Below are 22,304 nucleotides of genomic sequence, written 5' to 3'. Positions count from 1 at the left end.
AGCCATCATCCTATCTCCCTGACATCTCTGCATTACCCCGGGGGACACACCTGCTCCGGACACAGGAAGAGGACAGAGGTAATCAGTGCTAATCCCCCTGATCGCCCATTGAGACCCCGGAATCACACCCTGATCGCCCATCAAGACTCCGGATCAGGACTTTGGGACAATGGGGGGTGGAGAAGGACCTGGTCTGCACCGCGGGTATTTACCGGTTACCTCGCACGCCATGTGCTCATTCCCGTCTTTCTCTGTGTATGCATTCTATTCCCAATAAACCAGAAATCCTTAGCCTGGCTAGTGAGTCTGTGTCTTATTGGAATACGGGCAACCATCACACAGTTTAACACTACTGCTTTGGGAGCTGTACTGGCTCCCCATAGCCTTCTGGGTGCAATTCAAGGTGCTAGGTATCACTTCTAAAGCCCTAAATGACACAGGGTCTGGTTACTTGTGTGACTGCCTCTCCCCAGTTGTATCTGCCCATTATAGAGGCTCTAATGGGGTGGACGCACCACAGGTCCCTTCCTTGAAACACTGTCAACTGATGGGATCCTTTTTTGTTATGGGGCCTGCCCTCTGGAATAATTTCTCTCCCCTGACATATGGTTAGCTCCAGCCCTATTGGCCTTCAGAAAGGCATTAAAAAACAGGCTTAGGAAGTTGTGTTTTTAGTCGCTTATTAATGTTTGCTGGTTTATAACGTTGATCTTTTTTGTTTTTTGCTTTACCATATACTGCCCATAGTTACAGTGTTTGAGTTGGGTAGCCATATAAATAAATAAATGATGAAGTTCAAAAGGGCAAAAGAGGCAGTACAAGGTAGTTGTACTGGTTTTGAACTTCAGCTCCTATAACCCTTTGAGCTAGGGCTGGTGGGACTTGAACTTCCAAAGATGAGTAAAGAGAGTTCGTTCATTCTGTATGGCATTGGGAGTAGAATCAGAAGGATTTACACTGAACATGTTCATCGTCAAAAATAAAATTCAACCTTCTGTTCTTGAGCTTATTCTTATGAGATTGCATGCTTGGTACATGTGCGTTTTTCCAAGTCATCTATTTTACTATTTGCTATTTACCTCCATTTATCACCCTCTCCTGCGTTGAATTTTGAGGTTCCAGTAATTTGATTTGTATATTAGAATTTTTTTTTTTGAAAACCTCTGTAATGATGGGCTTGACATTAATTAGTAGTCATGGCAAATGTATCCCAACAGGTGTTCGACAACTTGACAATCAAGTTATTTCTTCATATCTAGTTAGAAATACAGAATTCTGTTAAAATCAAGAACAGTTTTATATATTTATTTATTTATTTATTTATTTATTTATTTTCCTTGGGATTGTGGGGTGCTCTTATTTTTCCCAATTATATCATAATGAAACAGTTTAATACTAATATTATGGAGAACTGAGGACTTTCTCTTGGCTGAGAACCAACTATCACAGACACATTATCTAGAGGTTTTTTTCTTCCCAAAGCTTTGGCATGGTTCCTGGTTTTGAATTGAGGGATTGTTTCTTTTAAAGGACTTTGCAAATCATGTGCTTTAGTGATTGTAACCATTGAAGCTCCTATTGTAACTAATGGCTTCATCAGTAGTCCTAAAAAGATCTGGGAGTGAGCAGAGACTAAATATATTTGTTCCATTTCAGTCATAAAAATGCAAGAGTTTTATCAGGTGACATTTGTTTTAATGGTCACATATTTGTTATGTTACCAACATTAACTGTACTTGTAAAGATACTATCTTGCCTTTTTTATCTGTTTTGTGGCTCACATCATAACAGCTACACAGTTGGTATACTGGGTATGTGTTTGTGTGTGTCAGAGATACAGGCAGAGAAGTTGGGGTAGATCCAGAGTTTTTAGGAATACTTGCTTCCTGTGGCAGAAACCGGCGGTGGAGGTGATGATTCTGCTTGCTTCTGCTGTCCTGGCACCAGCTTTTCTGTGTTTCGGAGAACTACCAACCCTTCTGGATCATGCTTCAGGGGACTCAGAAGACCCTACTGTGGGGAAGAATTGGTGAATTTTGCCTCTTCCCCTGTTCAGTCAACAGAAAAGATCTTTATCTGAATGGATAATTTGCCTTATATCTATTCTTGACCTGTTTCTCTATTTCAGAGTTTCAGAGTTGTTTATTCTGCATTTAGGCGAGGAACATTTTTTTAATATTTGTTTTGTTCATGAAGATCAAATCTCCTAATTAATTTAGAATAGAAGTGGGATATATAAATAGCCTGCTGAAGGGAATGGAAACCCTGCATTTTGTTATTTATTTAAAATATTACCGACTCCCCCAGTTTTTGGCCATTTTTCAACTGAAAAAAACTTTCACAGTTGCTTACATAAGATTAAGACCACAGTTACTAGCCATAGTAAAGCCAAAGACATCCTTGAGTCAAGCATAACTCATAATGGGCACAACCGTTCTAGCTCTGGAGATCTCCATCCAATTTTTGATCAGCCCAGACCCTGCTTTGCTTTGCTTTCCAACCCAGATGATGTTGGTCAGGTACTGCCACCTGTTGAGACTTAAAAAATGTGAAAAGAGTAGTGAAGAAGTGATATATTGGGGAACCAGTTCTAAAGTTCGAGAAATTTCAGTATGTCCAATTGGAATGGAATCAGGTAGAGAAGAGTCAGAAGAAGCTAGTCTCTTACCAATGGTCTTGTGTCCTATATCTTCCTCAGCAAAGAAGCCTGATGGATGCTGTCAGGAGTCAGCTATTTATCAGTTCACGTTGGTCAACCTGTAATTTGTTTTTTGTTTTTCCTATTCCATTAATCTTTTTTGGTCTCATTTTGTTCACTATAAGATCTGCTTGCTTACGGGAAATACAATGCTGAATATGGAGTTGGATGATGATTGTCATAATTCAACTAAAAGGATGATTAATTCCTTTCTTTGGTTCTAGCAGATCAAATGCTTATTCAGGTTCTTTCTAGCTGCAGATTAGAAAAACTCTGTAGAAAATGGAGAAATCATATGAAGTATTGAGTTTTTATATTAATATAAAAGGTCCTGTTCTCTTCACCATCCCTCTATCTTTTATTCCATCTATTTCTTGGGGAAAAGTGTGCATAAATTCCCTGCCTCCGTTTGTCATTTTTTCCCCTGTGCCTTCATATCTTTGTGTTTGGCTGATGAAGATTTTACCCTCTCAAAATTATATATTAAGCAAAAGTAGCACTATTCATTAAGAATGGTTAGTAATTACAACGGTTTGTTGAATAGTAAAGTAGAAACAGCTTTTAGATCAAGTATTATTTGCATCAGAATTTACGTTCCCTCAACTGTGTTTCCAGTAGACAAAGAGGGACCAGCATTTTAACGTAGCAGTTTTGGTTTTTGAAAGCATGTCTGAAGAAGAACGTTGTCATGAGTGCCGTTGAGCTGAAGACATCAGCGCAATGGCACACATGACAATAACGAGGAAACAGGGGAAGGGGCTCAAGATAAGCAGCCATCAACTCACAAAGAAGAAAGAAGAAGATACAATGGCTAAGCGGATCGCGAGGCACACCCAAGCTGTTAGCGCTAGCGCAACGGAGATCGCCCAGCTGACAGCAATCACCGGATGAATAAGGAAACCGATGATGGGCGATCCCGGAGTGCCAGCGGGGCCTCGCAACCCCTCACCTACCGGCAAGACAGCATGTTGGGCAAAGGGGGGGTGACGTAACCTCGAGTGAGGGGGCGCTGACCGGCGCGGGGTATTTAAACCCCGCACCGGCGCGCTCCTGTCACTCTCAGCTTTTTTCTACAACTGGCACTACGCTATGAATAAACCAGAGCCTGCTTCAACTGAACCAGTGTCTGTGTATTACTCGGCGGTAGGCAGTGCATGACAAACGTTATCTTCTGCACCCTTTGGCCTAAAGAAAAATCAGAGCATTTCCCTGACTTCTGAAAGGAAACTTTAGGAATTCAAACAGATGGGTGTGGGCGAAGGAGAGCACCAGCACTCTTCCATTAAAGTGGGTAGAGTAATTCAGTAATTGAGTTACCTGGGCTAGGACATACCCTTTATTTGCCCTCTCACCTATTGCTCCTAGCATTTGGAGTTTGGGAGAGGCATTGATACTGTCTTCATGGAGTTACTCTTTTCCTGTGAGAGAAATATGAGTTGAAAATGATTGCAGTTGGCAGTTCCCTATCGAATTAAAAATGCTGGGAGAACAAAATAGGAAGCAAGAGTGTGAAAGAGTGAAGCACCTTTTTTGGGATGGTGTTTAATGGCCATTTTTGAGGTTTATTATTCAGACAGTAAATTATTTTGCTTCAGAATCTGTCAGTTGTACTTAGGCTAGATAATTCCAACTAATTCCATCTCTCTTAGTTGATGCCTTTCTCTTTTTCTTTATGCCAAATACAGATGTGGCCAAAAGTATCGGTATCCTCCATTTTTTCACAAGTAATCCTAATTTGTTGTAAAATAAGTTGAAGCCGATACAAGTAAATGGCATCCAAAATTCTTTATTTCATAGTTCATAGAGCAGGCACTTCGCTTTTGATGTATGGCTTAACATTTTTCTGTAAATAATAAAAAAATTGAAAATGGCATAGACGTGATTATTGTTACCCTTAACCTAATATTTCGTAGCACACCCCTTTGAAGCAATAACTGCAATGAAGTGCTTTCTGCAGCTTTGAGTAAGACTTCTGCACTTCTCAACTGCCAACTGTCCCCACTCTTCTTGAGCAAACTGCTTGAGTTTCAACTCTTTCCATTGGTGTTCTATTGGATCCAGATCAGGACTCATAGCAGGCCACTTCAGAAAAGTCCAATGTCTGCTTTTCAACCATTCTTGGATTCTCTTAGGTGTATGTTTTGGGCCACTCTCCTGTTGGAAGACCCATGACCTGTGATTGAGATAGCTTTCTAACACTGGCGTTATGTTTTGCTCCAGGATGCCTTTTCTTTGGGGAAAAGTGGAGGGATACCAATACTTTTTGGCCATACCTGTATATATGTTGCCTTAAGCAGAGACAGAAACTGTTGGTATTATATCAGTGCTTTAGTGTTCTAGCACATTTGTGTTATATCTGAAGCTCAAAATATATTTGTCAGAGTGGTGAACTCCTGTAATCTTAAACTATGATCCATCAAGTTGAATGTGTTCTACTGATTGTGTCTTGTGAGTGGCTAGGCACTTTACAAATCCTAATTTGTATTTTCAGTCAGTAAACTAAGGTGTATTATACCTTTCCTGGATTGCTGCAGACCTGATGTGTTTTATCTAGTGGGCCACCCATTGTGAATTACTAGTGTAGATACATTCCTTTATTTTAGTGTTCATATATTTCATTTCCTATTCAATGCGATGACTCATGCTCAGCACTGAAAATTTTGCTTTGCAAAGCTCTCCCTATTCTTGTATTCCTTTGCTTTTTTGTCATTGTGATAATGACCTTGACATTTAGGGCCAGCCCTAGGAAAAGGTAAAGTTATTGGTAGTAATTTGGTTTTCTGGAATAGTTTTCATTGCAAGGTGTGAATTAGAGATGTCTAAATAAGCAGCTATAGTTCCTACTTAGCATTCTTTAATTTCAACTGACTACTTTTTAAATATATGATTAGGAAAACATTTGCATAGTATATCCCCAAACACTACTCTTTACATAAATGATATGCTCATCAAATAATGTTGGAGTGGTTTGATGTTAAACACAAACATGGGATACATTCCTTAGGCAAGGAGCACATGCATGTTCATGTTGCTATTCAATATTCATTTGAGAAGTGCTGAGATAAATTAAACACAGTTCCCTCCCTCACCCTTTCTCCTTTTTAAAGAGTGTAATGTGGTACCTATGGATAAAACTACAGCCTGATGTAATTTCTGTCAGTGCTGCTATTTCCAGAATTAGGTTAGTAGAAGTTACTCAGAAGAAAGGTCTACATAATGCTTTAGGTGATAATCCCTTTTGACTCAGGAATGCAGTAGTAAGAAACGTATTGTGAAGAAACCTCAGAATAGGTTTCTTACTACTGTGGTACTACAACTTGTTTTGGAGGGGAGGGACCACAAGTTTCAGCTTTCAGGCCATGGATTGCCCCTCCCTGATATAAACAAGCTGTTTACAGCAATTAATTTTCATTACATTGTAAATTGTCCCTCCCTCCCCAAAACCCCAACCTTAATAGAAAACTACCCAAGACTCAGGCAAGCACAGTGTTCAACTACATGTTGAAAGAAACCTCAGGGGCCCTAGTATAAGTGTTGTTGCTCCCTCTTGTCTTCCTGCTAGCTCAGGAAAAAAAGCAGCTCAAGTAGCAATGGGATATCCTTCCATGGTTTGCTTATTATGATGTGCAAATCAGGAACCAGGGAGTATTTTTTTTGTTTTGCTGTTGAAGCTTGACAGGACAGAACAAACCAGAACTCCTAGATTGTATCAATTGCTTTCAGTTATCATCTAATTTGGAATTGCTTTTATTTTCTTATAACTCAGTGGATTGTGGTAAAGAACAAGATCTTGTTTTTTGCCAAGTTAAACTTTCCCTATTTTTTTTTATGTTACTGGGACATTATATTTAAAATATAAGAAATGCTGCAGTTCAGAAAGAAGCAGGTTTGTGAACTTGTAGCAATACTACAATTAGCAAATGTTTAGTAAGGCTTTGGAAAGTATTCAGAAAAATCCTTTACGAGATACTGTGGGAGAACACAAGTAGAAGATCTTTTTTGAAACGCTAAAGCATTGGTGTTTGCAAGGCTTGTGTGGTTGATTCAGAAGCTGTTCTTGGCTATCTCCACATGAATATCCCTGTGTAGCCACTTCTCTTAGCTCTTTGAATTGCTTTAGCCTGTTAAAATCCTGACACAATGCTTTATTTGGAAAATAAATAAAAATAATACGTCTATTTTTAATTGACTTCTTATATGTTGAAAGATGTGTTATAAATGTATTACTGTGTTTAGGAAGCAAACACTTCTCTCCATTAAAAATAAAACAAGGGTAAAATATGTATGGGAACAATAATGTAACATGTAAGTAAGTAAAAAGTTATGGCTTTCTCTAAAATGTAGTATAAAAATAATAGAAAAGCTGAAACCTGTTAACTGAAGGTTATGTTACCTAGAGCTTGACCTTGAGCAATACATTTTAATTGATTGAAGTGACTAACTTCAGATTAGCAATTAGTTATTTAATTAATGTAGTATAAACAGATAAGGATCTATTAAATATGTGGCAGCAGATGTAGTAAATTCTTAATTTTGTGAGTTAAGATATTGTAGTGGTAGGCTAATATCAGCCAATGATTTATTTTGTAATATAGTAAAATTTACATAATATATGTAAATTTAAATTTACATAATATATGTAAATTTAAAGATGGTTCTCTGTGTTCCAAAAGTAGGTCTGTTATAGAATAGCTTGCAGTGGTTTGGCTTTGAAGGAATTGTTTTAGTCTTTGACCTCTTTGGTTCTGATCCTATAGCACCAACTGAATGAGAACTTTCGCTTCTGATTTTATTTATTATAGGCCCAAAGTACACGTGATTAAAACTCCAATTTGGGCACTAATGAAATTAGCTTAAAATGATATCTTTAGATAATTTATTTCTCTCCTCTTATTCGAGTCACAAATCAAAAGGAGTTTGATAATACCTTTTTAGTCCGAAAAGATGCTACTAGACCAGGGTTTCTCAACCAAGGTTCCATGGAACCCTAGGGTTCCGCGAAAGGTCACTAGGGGTTCCCTGGGAGATCACGATTTATTTAAAAAATTGTTTCAAATTTGGGCCACTTCAGATTAAAGAGGTATGTTTCATTCTTTATTTTCAGTTTAAGAACTCTTTTCATGCATATATAAAGGCCTACCCATGAAACAAGTATAATAATTTTGTAACTTCTGGCCTGTATTTGAGCCTGAATGTGCAGGGGTTTCCTGAGGCCTGAAGAAATATTTCAAGGGTTCCTCCAGGGTCAGAAAGTTGAAAAAGGCTGCACTAGACTCTTCCTGAATTTTGTCCACCATAGGCTAACATGGCTCTTCTCTTACATTGTCTCTAATTTGAATGTACATCTTGTGTACAAACCTGCTTGGGATTCTCCATGCCAGCATTTAAAAAGGAAAAAAAAAAAAGGGTGAGCCTGCTGTAAATTTAGTTATCAAGAAATGTAACCAGAAATGTAAGCCAGTGTTGAAGAATTCCCCTGTAATTTGACCCATGCTTGCTATTGCTTCCAACAGTGGTTGACAGGATAGGTTAACCAGCTGGAGGGTTCTGTCCAGCGTTCTCATCATCCTTATGCTTGCTCAACATAGAGGAATTTTCACATGGAACAACAGTAAGATAAGTGTCTGTGGGGTGGGAGTGTCAAAAAAGATCATGATGATGGTCATGGTACCACGATAAAAACCCCGCCCCTTGTGTATGTGCATCAGTGTCAGACACACGTACAAAGGGTCAGGATTTCAATTATACTGCCACCACTACTATCTTGACTTTTTTGCTCCCCCACAGATGCCTTGAGTGAGGCTAAATACATAATAGTTTAGAACTGCAAGAAATTAAGTGCTGCCAAGAGAAGTTTGATTGCGGTGGGGTGAAAATGTAATAAATAAATGAGCCATAAACATATATTTTGCATTGTAATTTGAGTATAGGTAGTCCTCAACTTATGACCACAATAGAGACTAGAAAATTTGTCATTAAGTGGTGCAGTCGTGAAGTGAGGCATCATGTCACTGCACCCCATTTTATGACATTTTTTGTGGCAGTTAAGCAAATCACCGCAGCAGTTAAGTGGATTACTTGGTCGTTAAGCAAAGCATTTGGTCATTAAGTGAATCACTTCCGACACACTGGCTGGGAAGGTTGCAGATGGTGATCACATGACCCTGGGACACTGCAACCATCATAAATACATGCCAGTTGCCAAACACCCAAATTTTGATCACATGACCACGGGGGTAATGCTGTGATGGTCGTAAGTGCAAGGACTGGCCACAAGTCACTTTTCCCAGCGCCATCATAAGTTCGAATGGTTGCTAAACGAATGGTCGTAAGTCGAGGGCTACCTGTAGTAGTTAGGTTGCAGAACATCCGTGGTTGCTCTGGAATCTTAGATGCTTGTTGTCTGGCCTGGTTTACAAGTAAGTTGGCCTTCGTTGAACTGAGGTATATCTTCCATCCTTTCCTTTTTTCTCTTCTTTGTTTATCTAGAGCAGGGGTTCTTTTTGACATCATCCTCATGATTCCCCACTCTCATGATTCCCCACTCCCTTTTTATTTTATGGAAGAATAATTTAATAATCAAAATTCAAAATAAAATATAAAATGATGTACATTTTAACTGAATAGTTTGTCTTCCCACAACAACAACAAAAACTTGCCTTCCCATTAGCCTGCTCAGCCATGATCTTCTTGCCATACCTCTACTAATCTTCACAGAGCTTGCCTCCTTCCGTACTCCCCCACTGATCTTCCCAGTCTATTTCATTTGCAAAGTATTGTACATACACATCTATGCAGTGTCAATGGATTAGTTTTTTAATACGTAACTAAAATAAAACAAAACATTGTGCTAAGCTTAGTAAAGTTTGTTTATTGGCTATTCAAATTACACCATATAGTCATACCTAGCTCAGTTATAATTATAGAATTATTACGATTGCATGATAGCCACAATCTCCATATGACTCTTTTCTCTCTTAACTCAGTTTTTAATGTTAAGATGCCATTATATGCTGATGGTGAGAAAGAATGTTTCCTTATACTTCTATTTACCGTAAGCTTTTCTTAAATATCTGTCGTCATATGGTTGACATCCATGGCATATGAAAGATTACAACTGGGAATGTAGCAGAGGTATTTAGTAAAGAGTATGTGCTGAATGGAAAAAAGAAGATATGTTGAATGTGAGACTAGGAGAGGGAAGAAGACTAACAGATTTGAATTATGGTGGGTGGATCTTATGGAGTTGATGAATCTGAATTAACAGTCTAAAATATTTATCAGAAAGTATGAATTGGTGTCATTTTTGTTGTGAGTACATGTAAAAGTAGGAACCTATGGATTGGTGATAATTGTATGTTATGCTTTAGTAAATGATGGTAATGGAAGAACCAGAGATGAATTTAGGGTAAAATTATGCAGTATTCTGAATGAATGTGAACCAGGGGAAAAATATTTTTTTAGGTGACGTGAAGGGATGGGTGGGAATAAGAGGAAGTACAGAAAATTATTATGAAGATAACATCTGTATCTGACAATTGTAAGAATGCTATTGTTCCCCTATATAGGGGGAAATGTAATAAGAGTGAATGCAGAAATTACTGATGGGTTAGTTTGTAAAGTGTGCCTGGAAAGGTGTTTGCAGAATTCTGATTTGAAAGGTTCAAGAGGTGACTGAGCAGAATTTATGAAGTGCAGTCTGGCTTTTTGCTGGTCAGCGGGATGTGCAACTGAGACTTTGTTCTTCAGCAGATCACTGAGCAATATATGAACATGAGAAAGATAGTTTACTGTGCATTTGTTGTTTAGGAAGAAGTGAATTATATTTATATTTAAAGTGAATTATAGAAAGTTTGTACAAACATAGAGTGGCAGATTAGTTGTTGAATGTGGTAAGCATGGTGTACTGTATGGTGGTAGAGCATGGATGAATATAAATGGAATGCTTAGCAAATGGGGTAACACCAAGCAGGGAATAAAATAAGATATTTCTTTGGCTGTTTAATGTATTCATGGATTAAGAATGCTTCTGGTGATGTTAGAGGTGTATTGTTTGGGGACATCAATATTTTGTACTTTAATATACAGATGATGCTGGCTGAATACACAAATGATTTACAACAGTAGAATGTATGATGCAAAAACAGTATGGATCTGAAAATTAATGTATCAGAAACATGTATTAGTTGTATGTGACAGGGCAAATAAAGGAAAGAATGCTGAAAAATTAGGGCAAATAGATGAACTTGTACATCTTGTTGAATGTTTATATGTTTTATATGCTTATATATTTATATAAATATATTCAACAAAATATATCAATATTTATATGTTGAATGTTTATAAATTTTAAAATGTGCAAATGCTGATAGAAAGGGTTAAGTAATATGTGGTTTGCTGTGAGGAATAAATATCAAAATAAAGTGTCTTTGTGTAACAATGTGCTTCTTCCCACTCTGTTATATGAAAAGAGTTGGATACAGAAAACAGAAAAATAAGTTGGCTGCAGTAGGAACTGGGAACCTATGAAATGCGTGTGGTAAAACAAGAGATAGAGTCAACAATGAATGGATGATGATTTAATTCAAGTCAGTGAACAATATAAAAAAGTACATTGAGGTAATTTTGTCATATAGAGAGAATGTATGAAGATCAGGACAAATATATGAAGGAAGGATGAATGAGTCAAGAGAAGGGGGAGGACTGAAAGAGTCATGGTTGGATAGAGTTGATAAATTCCTCAGAAAAAGAGCTGAGAAGTTTAAAGAACAAAATGTATTGTATGAAAGAGTGCATAGACATGGTGGCAGTAAGGATGGCATAAGAATACTAAAGCATGGGAAGCTATGGTGTTAAACTGGATTTAATTTAATGTCTGGACTTCATATAGGATTATTTAACACCTGGCTGTATATGTATGTATACATGTAAAATCCTAACTATTTTGCTGGATTTTTAAATTTAGATGATCTGAATCCTTTTTTAACTACAAACATACCATACTGGAGAGACTGAAGCTGTTCGTCAGAGACCTTTACAGCTAGTATTGTTTCATTTCAAAAACTCCATTTAATAATGAATTTAATAATTCATGTATAACTTTATCAAAATTATCAATTTTTAAAATGTTAGTTAATTGAAACAATTACAAGGTAGAGTAGCTAACCCAAGTGGGTTAAGTCTTAAATTTAAAATGTAATTTAAAATGTCCTAAATTATTCTGGAAAACATTGGCCTTATTTTAACCATTTGAATCACTATTGAATTTGTACAGGAATTATGATTTATATTTGATGGAACAAGCCAAATGATCTAGGTTTACAGCAGGTAAAATTTGTTAGTTTTTGTAAAATGCAGCTTCTGTTTGCTGCCTTCCAAAAACTGAGCTTCTCTTTCCTTGTACATGGAGAAAGTCCTTGTGCCCTAGACTCCATTTGTTATAATAAAGTTAGTGTTGTCTGGTACTTAATTCAAAAAAGGCTTTTGTGCAATAAGAAATGTTGTTCTTCAGCAACATTTTCCTTTTTTTAAAAGGTAACACTGGCAGAAACTAGAGGCCCCTCCATGGGAAATTGTGTTTTTTAAGACACTGGATATTCTTCTGGTGTGATTGCATGGGACTGGATATAATTTAGCATCAGTTAAAATGGACAGGAAGCTTGGTGCCCCACAATATTTAGGCTTGATTGTGATTAAGTTCAGTATAGGTGAGACTGCTAACCCAAAGGAATAGAGCAAATGGTTGAATAGTATATTTTAGCTTCTAACGTCGGTCCAGGTGTCATGCAGGTGGGGTGGTATATTCAAGTAGATCAAGTGAGAGGTAGCTTACACAGAAGAGCACTGTTACAGAGCTTTAGCAAGGAGTGGACGTTGTAAGTAACACATGGTTGTTGTAGGGGACAGGAGACGACTGCAGGATTTTGAGGGCCCATATGTGTGAGTTGATTTAGTATTACATCTGAAACTTATGGTTGGTTTATCTGAAGATGTTAAAGAGTGACACTTTCTAAAATAATAATTAAATTAATGATTATATTCGGTAATGTTATTCCAAATTAGGACAAGACAGGCAAACTCATCGTTTGCAAGCTTCTTGTCCAATAGAAGCACAGGGTTTTTACTGTTTGTTATAAAAGCCTTGCTAGTAGAAGCATTGTTCTTTTACTGGCTCTTTGCACAACAGGTCATGCAGTGATATAGCATTGCTTGGATTTGTTTTTCTAATACTAATTTTTCACTTCACTTTTACCTTGCTTTTCATTATGTTTTGAGCAATTATATTTTTTAGAATTTGATATTCTTAAAGTAGAATGCTATACACTTGATGTGAACAAAGATAATAACTGAAACCCTTCATATTACAGACTGAAGTGTGCTAAAATAGTGATTAATGAGAGAATGTACTTACGTTTCATTTGCAGAATCCTTCATATTGGGTGAATGTTCACCATCTGGAGTACACAGATGGCGGAATCCTGGATCCAGATGACATCTTGGCAGATGTTGTGGAAGACAAAGATAAGGTTGATGGAGAATAATACTTTATTTTTAAAGAGAAAGTGACTGATTAAATTAAGATCTGATTTCAATACAGTAACCTTATGCTAAATTCATGTTTAATAAGTTACTTGTGTGACTAATATTAGATTGAATACATTAAATGTTTATATTGCTGTTTTGTTGAGCTCAGCAAAGATTCTTGAAGAAATAACTTGAAATATTTTTAGTTCAAATTAAGTATTCAGTGGAAAAAAATCTTGAGTGCCCTTATGGTTTGGAAATTTGAGAAGCTCATGGGACTAAGCATTGATTTTAGATGTGTAGATTTGATTCTTTGATTTCACAAAGATAATGGCATTGTCCTGTGTAAATACATGACTTTCTTCATTAAATATTTCACATATGAAATTTTAATTGATCCACAATTTGAAACAGTGTATGCATCCTTCTGACAATACAGTATTTTCATGGAAATTCCATCTGTCCCTAAATGTATTGATAATAGGAAACAAGTGTGTGCTTTTACATTTGTGTCTTTTCCATACATTATCTCTTTTTTTATGGAAAAATATGGAAGTTGAAATAGCCCACATGTTCTAAATGGATTCATTACTTTTAAATGCTTGGATCTTCATTTTCCTACTGAGTAGGGTTTAGGAAAATTATTTGTACCAAAAGGTTTTTTTTTTTCCTATGAGTGTAACCTCCCTTCTTCACAAATTTAAAAAACAGAGCTTCTGAATCATAGGATTTGAGTAGTAGGAAAGATGATGGAAAGAGCTGGGAGAAAGTCATATTTTTTGCTCTTTCTCTTCCAGGCAGCAACTCAGAAAAACATTTACTGATGGTCAGTTGATCCTCCTGAATGAGCTGTCTCTGAAATGGGAGACTCAGGGGAGGTGGAGGAAATGCTTGGGATTGTTGACTTACTCAGTTTAATAGAGTGAACTCTGGCTCATATTTACAATGTTTTAATAATTGTTTCATGGTATTGTAGGCTCAGCAATGGCAATGCTGTAGTATCTGGTCTTTATATCAGACATTTCCAAACTTTGCACCTTCCAGAATTTCAACTCCCATAAATTTCAACAATAACCATGGGGAATTCTGGGAGTTGGGGAATATTATTTGATAGGCCAATACTTAGGAAAAAACCAAGGAATACAATAGTGTGAATTAGGTTAGTGGTTCATTTGCGGTTTATATAAAAGACAAAATATATTTAATTCCGAAAAACATATTTTGATAATGTGAACGTTCTGGAATAATCTTAGAGATTATCTTAAACTAGCATATACTTTCTATAGTTTCTCTCCTTTAGAAAGTTGCAGGGGTGAGGTAAAAGCAAACTTTGGCATTACCTACTTCCAATTATACTGCAAAATACAGTAGAAGATTTTTCCCCCCTCAAAAATTACAACTATTACCTTTTTACACGACTTGCATTCTACGAAGGTGAGGTTGTTCAAACAATTCAGCAGTCTTGGAGTTGTCAGGGAAACTTGGGGTAATTTTAACCGGAAGGCTAAAATTTATTTTTCTAAAAAAGAAAAAAATGACACAAATTTGAATAGTGTGCTGTTTCTAACTTAAGAAAATTATAGTATAATTAAATGTGGCATGCTGTACATGTTTACTGTGTCTTGTTGCTAATTAACTGTTGGGATTTTTGAGAAGAGCTGGCTAACAGCTGTTTGAGGTAATAGGAATGGGGAGGGCTTTGGAGGTGATGTGCAGAACAACAAAATATTCCCATAGTATAATAAACTCCTGAATTTCCTACTTTTTGAGGAAAGAAACAGGAAACATTGATTATCAAAAAGAAGGTTAGGCAAGTATCTTTATAGCTTTTGTTTTTCATCTGCCTTCTGTTTCTTGTATACCTTTTAAAAGTATTGTTAGACATTTCTCTTAACAAAATATATCCACACATTTCCTCTCAATTCTCTTTTGCTTTTTTTCTTGTATCTTGGACCATCCTTTTCTGATGCATCAATGGAACGATATGTTGTCTTTTCAGTTTAATTGGCAAAATCTACCCTAGGACACCTTGCATTTATTTTCCCTGTTTTCTGTGCCCTTATTTTTTTCATTTTTTTCCCCTTCTCCCTTCTGTCCCCACTGCCTAAATGGCATGTGTCATTTCTCTGTAGCATTTAACACATGATTGAATGCTTCTCTCTCACTTACAGTAATTTGATTGGAACCACAGTGATACTCAGAAAAACTGTATAAAATAGAAATTCAAAGCACTTGGAGCACATTGTCCTGTCTTTATATCATTTTGCAGCATATATGGAGGACTGGTCAATATTGCTCTTCTTTATGGTATAGCGGGGAAACTCGAAATAGCACTTTTAATACAGCAAATTCATGGTTGACGTGAGCTCTCATGGGCTCCTCAGTTGATCTTGTTTACCAGAAGATTGCTGGGTCTGATCTTGTCTCTGCTATGAATTTGGCAGGTGCCTGTAGTAAAACAATACCTTCTTAGCATTATAGTTTCTTACCCCTGATGAGAATAATCATAGTGAACCTAAAGATTATTAGTATTGGCCATGTCCCTTTATTCCTTATTTTTAAAGGAATCCAGGAATGTTTGCAAATTATAATCTCCCATATTGCTTTTATTTTTGTGTTGAATCCTGTACTATTCAGAGATCTACCAATAACAGGTAACAAGCCATATGGAGGCCCCCATGCAATTAACAAATCTGTGAAAACACTGTTATTTTCGCATTGGCTCTCTGTTTCTAAATTTGATCACCATTGTTTATTTATTTGTTTGTTTTTGGGTGCTGCTGTTAAGGTGTCAGGAAGTCTTGTTTCATTTCTCAGGTGAAAATAACACATGTTGGCAAAATGATGTATACTAAAAGCATAACAATGCATTTAAATATTTAGGAAAGTTTTCTAATAACAGGGATTATAAATACTATTCAGTTTGAATACAAAAAAAAACACAGTTTGATATTTAGCATGGTATAAATGGCAGAACATTCATTGTATCTGTGTGGAAAATCTGAATGGTTGAGAATCAGCAGTTCCGGTTGTGCATTAACAAAATCTAATATTGAACTTGAATGGAAGTACAAATAAAATCATGAAGAGAGATCTACACAGTTTAATCTGGTGTTCCCACTTCATTTTGTAAAACATGATTTCATTGCATATTTAAAATAAATCTGTCACATACTAGAAATATTGAAATAATTAAACACATTTGATTTTTATGCATACATTTTCTAAAATTAACTGCCTTTTTCACACTAATCTGCCTTGTCTCTAATTGGGTTGAAATGTGTGAAAGAGAGAGAACAATTTTTCAAAGGGAAAATGAAGTCAACTTTCATCTGTTATTCAGTGTGGAGGGTGTGAGCCAGAGAAAAAAGCTTCTTGTGGTATCTGGAGGTGGTAGCTTTTGCAGTGGTAAATGTCCTGCTGATTAAAATATTGTATTTCTATCTATTTACATTTTAATGCACAAAGGATAGAAATTTCATGGATTATCCCTCAACTTCTTATGTTTTGTTTTTTGGTAAGAGAAAGTAGATGAAACTTGAAATCTAACAGAAGTAAATGCGGGATACTTTTTGTCCAGGGAAAGTATCTGTCTCATCCTTTGCCATTATATGAGTAAAAAGATGGAAAGAATTTGGAAGGAAAAAATGAGCAGCCACTGGTTATGTCTCATGTAGCTGTTTATGATCTAAAATCAGTGCAGTTAGTTGGGAGGGAGGGTATCTATAACTAAGCCAATTTCTAGTCTATAAATTCCTTGGACTTAAACCAAAATCAAACAACCAAAAAACAGTCAATGAGATTTGGCAAATATCTGTTTATTTGCCCTGAATTTTTAAGAATGAATCTTATCCCTGATACTGATTTTATTCTAATTTATCATTTATTATATTAAAAGTAGAGGTGCAAAATTTCCAGAAACTCTGGAATAATGGGTTTTTCCCTCCTTTTGGAAAAAAATGGAAATTTTAGGAAGAAATGAAACAGATGCGATATTCATTTTTATTGTAGCCTCACTGATATGTTCACTTTGTTACTTAAACATAAAATGCATTATTCTTTTTTGGCTTACTTATAAAACTATAGTTTGTCAATATATTAAATGTAAATATATAATTTAGTCAGACAGTAATGATATTTTTTAATTGAACACATTTGGAATTGTTTTTTATATTTCTCCCAAATGTAATGATAAGCAGTAAAAACTCCCAAACTTTGTCATTTTTGTCTTGTTAGCAGAAAATAAAATTGAAAATAAAATTTATCAGCATGATAAAAAACTACTGCAGGGCAGCAGTAACTGCAACTGAATATTTCCGATAAATGTTGTTCAGTCCTGTACATCGGCATGGAGGAATTTTAGCCCATTCCTCCTGATAGAACAGCTTCAAGTCAGAGGTGGTGGTGAGCTTCCTTGCGCAAACTGCCCGCTTCAGCTCCTTCCACAACATTTCTATAGGATTAAGGTCAGGACTTTGACTTGGCCATTCCAAAACATTAACTTTCTTCTGGTTTGACCATTCTTTGGTGGTACATCTTGTGTCTTTGGGTTGTCTTGCTGCATGACAATCCAGAATTCATAGTTGCATCAATGATGGTAAGCATCCTGGTCCAGAGGCAGCAAGGCAGGTCCAAACCATGATACTGCCACCACCATGTTTCACAGATGATATAAGGTTCTTATGCTGGAAGGCAGGGTTTGCCTTTCACCAAACATAATACTTTTCATTCAGACCAGAATGTTCTGTTTTGGTCTCATCCATCCACAGAACATTCTTCCAGTAGCCTTCTGGCTTATCCATGTGGGCTTTGGTAAAGTGTAGGTGGGCAGCAGTGTTCTTTTTGGAGAGTAGTGGCTTTCTCCTTGCAACCCTGCCATGCAGACCATTGTTGTTCCATGTTCTCCTGATGGGGATCTCACGAGCACTGACATTCACTAATGCAAGAGAGGCCTTTAGTTCCTTAGATGTTACCCTGGGGTTCTTTGAGACCTCCTGGAGTATTACATGCCTTGCTCTTGGTGTAATCTTGGTTGCTTGACCACTCCTGGGGAGGGTAACGGTGGTGTTGAATTGCCTCTATTTGCCTGACGGTGGACTGGTGGAGTCCAAACTCACTGGAAATAGTTTTGTAACTTTTTCCAGCCTGGTGAGCATCAACAATTGTTTTTCAGAGGTCCTCAGAAATCTCCCTTGTTCAAGCCATGAGACTTCCACATACCTGTGTTGTGAACCTCAGACTTCGATAGTGAATACCCAGAATTCTGTTCCTTAAATAAAACAGGACCTCCCACACTCACACCTGATTGAAACACCTGACTCTAATTCAGGTGTTTCAATCAATGGGATAATTGAAATGAAAATCTTCATTTTCATTTCAATCATCCCATTGAATGAACTGATAATCCTAAAGGTTCTTCAGATGAACTGATAATCTTAAAAGTTCACATATTTTTGCCACAGACAAATATGTAGCTTTGGATCATTTTCCTCAATAAATAAATGAACAATTATAATGCTTTTGACTCATCTGCTCTTTTTATTTAGTTTTAGGACTTGTGTGTTGAACAGATCAAATTTTAACTTATATTTATGCAGAAATACTGAAAATTCAAAAGGGTTCACAAACTTTTAAGCTCCACTGTATATAAACAGTGGTATACAGAATGAGATAAAAAGTCTACTAATAAAAGATTGTAGGCTTTTTTCCCCCTGAGAAATTGATACTCAGTTGTCTTGAATAGATATTCAAGAGGGCTGAGTATTCTCCAAGCATTTTGTTTGTCTGATTGTTTAAACTGCTTTAACTGTTGAATGTTTTGATGACAACTTCGTAGAATGTAATATTCTGATGGTTGTGATGAGTAACTTATGAAAGTAGCTTATGAAAGTACCCTACATTCAGACCAAAAAAAAAAAGATCTTAACCAGAATTCTCTGAGATCATTTTTGCATCTTCCCAACAGTTTTTTTTTTAGATCAGCAATCACTTGTTAAGAAGATTAAAAAGAATACTGTCCTTTTCTAGGCTGAGAACTGTATTCATGAGTGTGCTTCTGCCTTAAAGGGTAGAGCTAAAGAAATAAAAATGTGCAGTGCTTGCTTCAGTGAAAAGAATAGATTTTATTTTCTTATCAGAAATTAATAGGGAGCAAAAGGCAAAGTTGGTTCATAAATGAGTACAGGGCCATGTATAATAGGCCAGATTCAGGTCTCTGATCCATCTTATGAATTTCGTAATGAAACTTCCAAATTATGGGTTCATGCATTATCTTTTCTATTAAGGCAAAACAAGGAAACCTTTCAAGTTTCAAATTAAAACTGGGAGATACTTGAAGTATCTTGATCATTGTATTCTATGTTATATATTTCCCCTAATCCAGATTTTAGAGTAATCCATTCATTTCTTGATTAGACTGAATTGACATCCCTTTCTAATCTACATCAAGGAGCTTTGATTAACCCAATCACTGATCAAGACATTTTAAACATTATTACATCTCTTTAACATGGCAAATCTGGAATGGATAGATTTCCTGCTGGTTACTTAAAAAGGTTCTGAGACATTTTAATACATTATCCGAAGCCTTTATTTAATGATATATTATCTACAAAGTCATGGCAGGCCTCGGAGTTAGTGATTCTGTCCAAATTTAGAGTGAACCTTAATTCCATGAGCTGATACTGCCCAGTTGTGTAATTAAATCAAGATATGAAAATATTTATTGCCATTCTTTTCTGCAGAATTAGCTTGTTTGTATTCTGACCAAGACTGTTTTATGCATTTAGGCGGGTGTTAAACATAATTCAGTACTGCAGCACCCCTAAACTTGCTGCTGCTTTATTTACTATAGATATTTAAAAACAATGCAGATTGGACTGGCCTTACTTTTGTATTTTATGTGAAATAGGTTTTGGAGAGACTGTCATTACATTTTTGGATTGTTTTTAGACAGCATTCCATTCCCCCTGCATAAAGCAGTCCTCTACATCAGTGTATGTATTTGGAGTTGGTCTGGAGCGGACATGACAGGATTGCTGCTCTTTGTCATTGTGACTCCACTCCCTCAGTACACATCAGAATGCATCCGTAGATGGGGAGAGGACTAGGAAGTTTTTAACATGCAGTATAAATTTGTACTGTGATTGATGTATTATGCCATTCCAGATCCAAATTTTATAATACTTTCCAGCTTTCATGCTATGCCAGACACAGCATTAATAAAGATATGGCATTAATAATGATAAATCTGAACTTCTTTGTTGAGCCACTCCGTGAGCTATACAGGAGAAGCCTCAGCAATTTGGGGGCTTTTATCCTAGATTTGGGTCTCCAAATACTTTGGGATATTTCTTCCAAAACTTCATGCCGGTGAGTTCTGGAAACTGTAGTCTGTTAGAAAGATTTGATATGATTATCCTTGCATGAGATGCCTTGCTTCTATCAAGATGACACTCTTAACATAGGTCTTTTGGTGCTGCTTCCCAGTGCTTTCAATTCAAGTCAAATCTTGGCAGTCTCTTCTATAAAGAAAAATATATGAAAAAAACTCTATTCTCTGAATTAAAGAAATAAAGGGAAATGGGTGAGGCAAGTCCTGGAAAACCCAGCTTTTCAGCTATATCTGGTAGCTGACCATATTCATAATGCAAGGCTTTTAGTCAGACTGAATGTGTTGTTTCTTGGCTCCCCATGGAAATTCCCATTCAACACTTTCACTGATATGCCTTGTTATTCAGGGTGATGACACTCTATATAACAAACCCATGTTTAGCCTATATCTCAAAGCTATTGGTTTGGAAATCTTGGATGGGTATATTTGTACAACCTATATTCTCCCAACTTGCTTTTCTAGATCATTGGAAGTTTCTGAGATGCAATACAGACAGTTTAGAGGGCGGAGAAAATTTATGTTTTTTAGACTCTGTATATAACAACCGAGAATTACTATAAATCAGACCTCACTTCATGTGGATGACTACATTGCAAATATTATTATTTTAGCTTCTTGAATTTGCTAAAAATTAAACCATATGATCTCTTACTAAATGTGAAGATTTGTTTTTTTGAGCTACAACTCCCATGCCTTACAAAAGCTTGCAATGTTTACAAAGAATCACCTCGCCACAGATGACCATGGGAAACAGATCTAGATTTTTCTTTTATCAACAAGATGTGGAACAAAGCCTATTAAAACTATCTTACATAAAATTGAAATATGTGTTGAAAATGATCCATCATTGGCATCTGAATCCTTTCAAGTTAAATTGTAATGTTACACCCGTTGTTGGCAGGGAGGCAGACTTTTTCAGTGTATATAGCAATTGTGTCCCATTTTGGTAAACAGCTTCTAAAATTACTAGATAGATACTTAAATTTTGCGGAACTTTGTTACTATTTATTGGGGGATGCCAATGCAGCACATCAAGTAGTAATTGGTCTATGTTTAGAAGCCCAAATGAAAATTGCAGCTTCCTAGAAATTACCTATTAATCTCTTATGGCAAAAGGGAATAGGTTTTTCCTGCTCTCTCAAAAACAAAACAAAACAACTTTATTCTGTCAAGAAATCACAAAGTCCAGGGTATGGTGATGCATTGCTTGATATTTGATTTCTTTTGTTACATTTTTCTGCCACTGGACTTCTGGTAGTTCCCTTCCCAATGTGTTTTCATTGAACTGTTTATGTTGTTACAGCTCCTGTTTCAAATTTCATTAAAAGGTTCAAATTGAAATAAGCCTTTCCCAATTATTCTCAGAGTCACTGATCTGAGATGGGCAGCTATATAAATTGAATAAATAAATAAAATACTTACCTATTCCTAAGTGCCTGCAAATATATACCTGTATGAGAGAAGTGAATTTGGAAGTATATATATATATGGGTGAAGAATGGTGAACTTGACGAATGGAGAGACTGACATTTCATATTGCATGTCTATAATGAAACATCTTTTATAAAAGAAGAGACCTAGTGGAAATGGTTCACGCAGTTTTTGCCCCGTGAGGCAATGGTGTGCAAAATAATGGTAATTTCAAGATTACAGAATTGCCTTTATTTCTTCAGATTGCTCTTTGCAGTT

The 22,304-nt window shown here is 36.3% G+C and overlaps 1 protein-coding gene across 1 annotated transcript in view; it reads left to right on the top strand.

The window, feature by feature from the left end:
* Window positions 1–22,304, top strand: part of PARD3B (par-3 family cell polarity regulator beta) — a 569,932-nt gene that overhangs the window by 24,985 nt on the left and 522,643 nt on the right. Inside the window, exon 2 of the mRNA XM_063317964.1 lies at window positions 13,123–13,224. Within this exon, the coding sequence (XP_063174034.1) occupies window positions 13,123–13,224 (102 nt within the window). The remainder of the gene's footprint in view (window positions 1–13,122; window positions 13,225–22,304) is intronic.

This window comes from Candoia aspera, chromosome 1 (genome assembly GCF_035149785.1).
Source record: "Candoia aspera isolate rCanAsp1 chromosome 1, rCanAsp1.hap2, whole genome shotgun sequence".
NCBI classification, from domain to species: domain Eukaryota; kingdom Metazoa; phylum Chordata; class Lepidosauria; order Squamata; family Boidae; genus Candoia; species Candoia aspera.
The sequence above is the reverse complement of the archived record's forward strand: the minus strand, read 5'-3'. Positions and strand labels throughout refer to the sequence as shown.